The sequence below is a fragment of the Pyrus communis genome, chromosome 4 (genome assembly GCF_963583255.1).
Source record: "Pyrus communis chromosome 4, drPyrComm1.1, whole genome shotgun sequence".
Lineage (NCBI taxonomy): Eukaryota > Viridiplantae > Streptophyta > Magnoliopsida > Rosales > Rosaceae > Pyrus > Pyrus communis.
This window is the reverse complement of record NC_084806.1, coordinates 9,013,033-9,020,881: the sequence shown is the minus strand read 5'-3', so window position 1 is coordinate 9,020,881 and position 7,849 is coordinate 9,013,033. Positions and strand designations below refer to the sequence as shown.

The 7,849-nt window shown below is 33.5% G+C and overlaps 1 protein-coding gene across 1 annotated transcript; it reads right to left on the bottom strand.

The window, feature by feature from the left end:
• Nucleotides 1–1,103: 1,103 nt before the first annotated feature.
• On the bottom strand, nucleotides 1,104–3,587 carry LOC137731115 (transcription factor MYB108-like). The gene is made up of 3 exons (XM_068470206.1): nucleotides 3,229–3,587; nucleotides 2,315–2,444; nucleotides 1,104–2,120 (listed from the first exon to the last, which is right to left on the bottom strand). Exons 1-3 carry the CDS (start codon nucleotides 3,443–3,445, stop codon nucleotides 1,415–1,417), a joined length of 1,053 nt encoding a protein of 350 aa, XP_068326307.1. The 5' UTR covers nucleotides 3,446–3,587; the 3' UTR covers nucleotides 1,104–1,414.
• Between the last annotated feature and the right edge of the window lie 4,262 nt (nucleotides 3,588–7,849).

The following is a 7,849-nucleotide window of genomic DNA, read 5'->3' as shown; positions in this document are numbered from 1 at the left end:
TAGTTACTAGCTTTCCAAAAAATGCCAAGGGTAGTTCTTTACAAATTATTCATGTTTTTATTTTTCCAAATAAAGGAATTATGTTGAATTTAATGATATTAAATAATCAAGCACCTCTTAAGAATCTATATTACAGCACATTCAAAAGTACTATCGAATGTATCGCTCTATTACAATAAGTATGGACATATGAAAACATTACAAACCTTAATAATAGATTCGCTAACCTTCAAAACAAGACATTTCTAACCATCATTCAACATGTCAATAAGCCCTTTTAAAAAATATTTCAACTTCCACCTTGAAGTAAAAATAGCTGTACATTGGTGTTATTTGAGCTTTTTTCTAGAAGTATAGGAGAAAATTATTGCAAATTTTAGCACAGTTAACGGGTAGTATCAAACAAATCCGTTCCTAATTGTAGTAGCTGAAGATTTGGATTATATGGATAATGGAGGTTCTAATTAAGCACCTTGTCACGTCCGTACGAGGGTAAACAAAAAAGAAATGGAGCTTTGGAATCGTTCTTAGGTGGCCTTTGATATGGTTAATTAGTACAAGAGATAAAGCTCAAAAAATAAATTAATTAACTTGTGGAAAGTTGTCCTTAATGGCTAACTTAAGATACAAGTCTACAAATCCCACAACAACACGTATGGAAAATCATTGCAAAATACCTTTTAGCAACTAGAAACTTTCAGGGGACTTTAATCTGGTTCAGGTCCCATGGACAAGGCTTTCAAAAGTTTGCAGCACTTAATCAGTGGCATATTAGAACAGTTTAACAAGGACATATATATATGTAACTAAAGATGGTGGAAGCAATTATGCACTTCTTCTAAAATGCAATCAATGGTTAAACAATTTTTTTATGTTTTCTTATTGATATAAGAAACAAATTACAAACCATATTCTTTAGAGATCTTTAAACTTTACATTATTTAATATAATCATTATTTGACGATAAAATATAATTCACATGAATATATATATATATATTAGGAAACAATATATGACTATTAAATACCTATAAGTACTGTAGTCAAATATTAAATATTGTTTATCATAGAAATTAGTAAACAATACACCACAATTATGTGCCAACGTAACAAATCTGATTGAAACAACTTTGATGTCATTCATTCCAAAGAAAGAAGAAATTAAAAAATAAAATCTAAATTACAGATTTCCTCAACGAAAAATAAAAAGGAACAAAATACAAACCGGATATTAATCCACAATTAGATCTATGTCCTTCACAAATCCTATATCTAGATTATTAATTATATTTCATGGGTTTTTCTTCTATTTCCCATAATATATTTTCTCTACATTTTTGTTTTGTTTTTATCGTTAGCTACAAATGAATGCATCACTTTCACCCTCTTTTACAGTAATTTCGTACGTTCGATCATCAAATGCTGCTGAGCTGCTGTTGTAAGAACCACATGTCCTCAACATTCCACCAATTGTCCGATATGTCCCCGCCTTCCACAGTGCCCCACTGATAATTGTTGTTTTGCTCGTCCATGGTTTGGAAATGTTCTAATACCAACCCTTGATTACCGAAGGACCCCGAGTAGTTGTCGTAATTACCAACTTGATGATTGTCTTGGACGAAGTAACTATTATCCGGGGTAGGGTTATTGTTAACCGAGATAGCAGCAGCAGCAGCAGTAGGGGTGTAATAATCAGTGAGGTCGGAAACAGGTGACACCTGAGTCCCAAACGAGTCCGATGAGGCTGCCGTACTAGAATTCTCCGGGGTATTGTAACTCGGTGTGAGTTGTGACTGTGAGGAAACCCCGAAGTGATGATGATGACTTGGCTGTAATAACATTTGTGCTGAAGACTGGAAGTTGTTGCTGAAGTGGTGAGAGGTAGCCGGGGCGGCAATAGAGGAATCTGTTGCGGTGGCGTTGGTGGTGGTGGAGGCAGCCGCGGCGGCTTGAATTCTTTCAACCAATCTAGGCATCCAGAGGTACCTCATGGTGTCCTTGAACTGCTTGCTGTTGACATCACATTTGAGTTGCTTGGCGTGTTTTTGGACACGGGTCCTCCAATAGTTTTTTATCTCATTGTCAGTCCTTCCTGGCAAGTGCTGTGCAATTTTTGACCATCTGTAGTGATTGGCACAAAGGAAGAATAAAATGACCTTTTTGTTTTAGTATTTACTCATTAGAGTTAATTTGAGAAAGCAAAGATAAAGGATATAAATCCATAAATGTAGATCGATTATTTTTTTGAGGTAAAAATGTAGATAGATTATTAGAATTATTTATTATATGTTTTGATGATGATTATGTATAATTACCTGTTACCCCAGCGAGAATGAAGCTCAAGAATCAGAAGCTGTTCTTCAAGGGTGATGTTGCCACGACGGACATCGGGGCGGAGATAGTTGAGCCACCGTAATCTGCAGCTCTTTCCGGTTCTTTTCAGACCTGGGTTCGGTTGCAAAATTGAATAGTTTTGTCAGATATTATGTATCTAAATAATATAAGTAAAGTTCTTTTAAGAACGTATATAAATTAACTACTTAAATAATTAATAATTATGATCCTTCATTTTGCTCATATTTCCTGGCAATTGGGCTCTCTGAAATATATAAGCTTCTGTGGCATATGGGGATAAGGCTAACTAATGAATTATCAAAATCATCATGGAAGATATAGCTCACAACATCATCAACATATCTAGCATATCCCAAATCTTTTTAAATTACGCACTAGTTTTTTTTCTTTTTCAAGAAAAAGTGAAGCTTTTCACACTAATGCCAAATCCTTTTCATAGGACCCAATATGGAAGAGGAATGATTTTTTTTTTTTGTCAAACAATTGAAATCAAAGAAGCATATAGATTTCCAGTCACAAGTAATTATACGAAGACAGAGAAACATTTGGTTCGGTGCAAATTATGGAGTTTGTTTCACTCTTTCCCACGTAATTTTCAGTTTAAGGAAAAACCCATCTCAATAAGCTAAACAAAAAGGTGGGAAAAAAACCCCAACCATTAAGCAAATATTTTTATTTTTTTACGATAACTTACACTAATTTGATATGATCATAACTTTAAAGTGATATTATTCACCCACCTATTTTTACCTTTCATATACACTATATTAATTTCGATCATTTGACCCTCTTCAATTCGTTAAATAAATTGAGAAGTATGTGGAAGGTAAAAAATGATGGTTGACAGCACTACCCTAAATTGATGATTAATTACCTGCGCTGCGAGCGAGGGAGTTCCAGCGGCCTTCGCCGTGGTTAGCAATGTAATTCATGAGAGCTAGGTCCTCCTCAACCGTCCAAGGACCTCTTCGCAGGTCCATCATCTGATCCTCAGCTTCCTCATGATCATGAGAGCCAGTTTCATTGAGGGTTTCTGCCGAGAGTTGTGATGATGAGAATTTGCAACCTCTGCTTCCTTTCGCCATGTCCATCTCCAAATATCAATTCCTCCAAATGGACACACACACAAAAAAGGGGTTTGTTTATTGCTTTCCTTGCTTCTTTTTGCTTGCTTTGTTCTTGGAGGGGGAGAGAGAGAGAGAGAGAGAGAAAGAGAGAGAGAGGAGAAAATGAAGAGAGAAAAGGAAGAGAGAGTTAGATGGATGTACGGGAAAGAGAGGGGTCGGCTTTTATAGATGCAAAGATGGGTTTAAAAAGAGAGAGCAAGTTAAGCATGTGAGAGATGAGATAGGATAGATGTAGGGATAGGACTGACTAACAAAGCCGCAATGGGGACTTGGTGGAGTTGGGAAGTCTAATTACTTTTTAATAAAATAATTAAGCGCACACACTTCAGCTTGTTTAACTTGCGTAATTAAATTTATATAGTTAGAAAAAGAGGGTTTCAAGTTTGACCCTTTGACTTTATTACCTCTCCTCCTTGTTGTGCCTTTGTAAATGAATACGTGCGTGCATTTTGATTTTAGAAATGGTTTTTTAAACAAAATGATACTTGAAATTGACATATTTTATTTTGGTGCTTGAAAATGAAAATTTTGTATTTTGGTCGTTGATAATGAAAATCTTTTGAAATGGTCATTTGTCTACCGTAACTCATTTTGGTCATTCTGTAAAAAATCTGTCAATATTCTCGTTAAGTGGGATGGTTGGTTAGACAAAAATACCCTTAAAAATGTGATCACGTGGTTGTTCATGTTACAATCTAACGAGAATATTGTCATATTTTTTACGGAATGGCCAAAATGATTTACGCTAAACAAGCTCAATGACTACTTCTATAAATTTTTATTGTAAAAACCTAAGTGAGAAATGATGTTAGTCTTAAAAAATCATTTTGGCTAAAATTCTTTGAAAAATAGTTTTTATATCGTCTCGGAGCATGTTTGCATTTTGTTGTAAACTTTTAATTTATTATATGGACCTGCCAAGTTCTACATTGTGATGATGATAAAGACACAATAAGGTTTTCTAATAGATTACTATGCTTTTTTCTTCTTTTCTATTCATATGTTTATTCTTTTGTACAGCATGATTCTCTGATAACTTTGGCAATGAATCTTCTGCTTATATATATATATATTACAAATTCGAAGTTTTCTCTATACAATATCAAAGAAAGAATATTAATCTAGAATCACACTTATATATATCATCGGAAAAAAAGTACCAGTGCGTAATGATTTTTTTGAAGTAACAGGTCATTAAACTTTATTTAATCTTCTTCTTTTCGCTTCATGGGTTGGAGATTCTAGGTTTTTTTTGTTGTGTTTCTTAATTGGAATTTCCTTGAGTACAAGAACAAATTTGTCCATCTCTTGGTGGATGCCTAATAAAAGGTTTTGCATATATCAATCTACAAGTTTAAGCTGAAAATTGCAGAGATCATAGCGTGATTGAGAATCCTTTTTTGTGGTCCTATATATTGATATCACCAACCGATATTGTACTGGCTCAGCTACTTATATACCTAGCTGGCCTTATTGCCAATTGGAAATAGAAAAACTTATCTGATCAGAAATATAGCTTGCTTTGTGAAGGGACTCCATAAATATATACACTAATTCCAGCAACTCAACCAATAGGAGACTAATTCTCATCTTATTGATTACTTTTATTTAGATTACTAGATAATATTCATTGAAAATCTTAATCAAAATAGGTAAGGCATATGAAAAAAAATAACTTTTTTTTTTCGTTTTTAGCATCAATCAATTTATAAAATAAATGAAAAATTGAGAACGATTATATGATCACTTAAAATTTAGGGCCAACTACGTTTCACATTCGACATGTTTGGAGTGATTTTTAAATGAGCCATAACATTTCAATTTTTTCACTTTGCACCTTGATGATTTGAAATTTAATCAATTTAATGATCCTTTCGTTAAACTAATAATGCAACAAGCGTATTACTCTTTTGTGAGTTGGCACGTAGATCACGTTTGCACTAATGGGCCAAAACTAATTATCATGGAGCTTCATCTTCTCCTTAATCAATACTTCATATTCCAAAACGACGATCAATTACATAGTTTGATTCCACTTGTGTAAGTGTGGCTGTTCACGACATTGAAGCAGGTTCCACAAATGCTACATCATCCATTTAACAGAGAATCATGCGGTCATACTTTCTTTGTTTTTCTTTTCTTTTATCCGAGCACCTCTTTTCTCTTTTTCCATTTTCCCCTTTTTGGCAAATAATTCAAGCACCTCGCATAGCCTCAGGCTACTAATTAATAGTCACAAACCCCAAGCTACATTCTGAATCTCTGATGAATAATGAGAAGGTACAGCATTTGACAGCTCACCACCCGATTTCCCAGTGAATATGAAAATTAATCACAATTGTTAGAGCTCTAATCTTCTTATATTATTTTAGGGTGATACGAGAGAAACCATCTAATTGAATCATATTTTGTAGACAACATAACATGGGCGGGTTGATGATTAGATTTTTTTTTTGTTTGTCAAATTATAGATTTTGTTAAATTAAATGTTAAATTAGCCACCGACGGAGTTCGAACCCATACCATCATGCTAGACCCAACTCCTTTCCACCACTGTCAATTTCTTTTTTAAATCATTAAAAAAAAAAAAAAACAAATCCAATTAGTACGTGGTCTACAAAATATAGTTAAACACAGACTCCTAGATTTTTTTTTTTCTTGAGCTATCAGTCCCCACACCCTACTGTCTCCGGCTAGTAGGTCGGCTTTTGTTCACCGCAACTTGGCATTGGTCCAATAATCTTGTATTATCGGCACGTTTTATTTTTAAGTTGGATTTATGTAGTTATACTTTTAATGGTTTATAACACAATCTTTTTGTAAAGGAAGTTTACACATGTTTCTTATACAAGTGAGAAGGATAGATTTGGACTCAGGGATATCAAGGGTAAGGGTAAATGCTCTTAATTAACTGGGCTAAAAGTTCATTGAGACGGAAGTTCAATCTTAAACACGATTCGAGCTTCGCAAACTAAGCCTAGACGTGGGATTGTAGATGCTCTTGATCACCAAAGTTACATGCCATTGCAGTTAACTATGAACTTTACAACCGTCAAATGTACATATAATTTTGCCATTTTCAGCAGGCCGATAATAGTTAGGAAGTAAATGCTCTGATTACCTAGCAGAAAGGCTAAAACTTTAATTAATTCCCTGTATTTAATTTTCATCCCACTTATATTAAAGCACAGTAGACGGTCATCAAATATCATAGCAAATTGGTGATTAAAGTTGCTCAAAAGTTGACAATGTGCGAGTGATAATTAAAGAAACGGATAGTAGATGTAGTCCTCCACTGCAGTTAATTAGTGCAATTTTAATTAACAGGAAGAAGTTGTAGCCTACTAAACTAGATTATGCATAGTCAATGTTGCAACTAAACTATTGGTTTACTTAATCAACTAACTGTTGATATACTGATATTTTTTCCACCTTGTTGAAGAAATCCAAGTTCCAGCCCCCCTTATTAGATAAAAGTTGCTGCATATATGTTTAGCCTTTTGAAAAGTTAACTAGTTATTAGCAATTTGGTTTATTATTATGTAAGTGCATTTTGGTATTTTAAGTATTAGGGTTTTGTAGTAATAAGCTATATTTTATGAATAATTTTCTATTAGTTATTAGGGCTTTTATAGCCTTTCCTATTTGTTCAGACTTCAGTTTTTATAAATGCACTTCTTATAACTCAAGTTTGGCGAGATGTATACTAGTCTTTTCGTGTTACGTAGCTTTCTTGATAATTTTGTTGTATTCTTTATGTTGTGTATATGAAATAAGATTCAGAGTTTTGCAGTAAGTTTTTTTTTCTTTTCTCGTCTTTTAGTTTTTTTTTTTACATAACACTCCTTGGATTCATAGAAAATTATGGCGAATGGAAACAAAAAAATATAGTTTGCCTTCCAATAATACATTTGCATTACATATGTAACATATAGTGTTACAAATTTACATTTATGGTAATTTATTAAAGAAAGAAAAAAGAAGAATTTATAACGTAATGAGAAAATACTTCTCTATATATAGCTGGGTTTGATAAATTCATGTGGCATTGTTCGTTCCCATCGTTGGCTCTACCAAATATAAGAATGATTTCATGTACATAATTCCTAAGGCTATAATCCGCAAATCAAACGATTTACTATATTATTTCGGACACTAATACTCTTATTTTACATAGTGGCTTACAGAAGTATTGTGATCATAACACTGTCACACAGTATTATACATGGTAAAATCCGTGATGGGAATATGATTAACCTCTAATCTCGTTGTGTTGATTATAGGGCAAAAATTTATGCCAACCTTTAAGAAGAAAGAAGAAAAGCAACCGGGCCGGGAAGGGAAATTTAATCATAGCACTAGAGATAC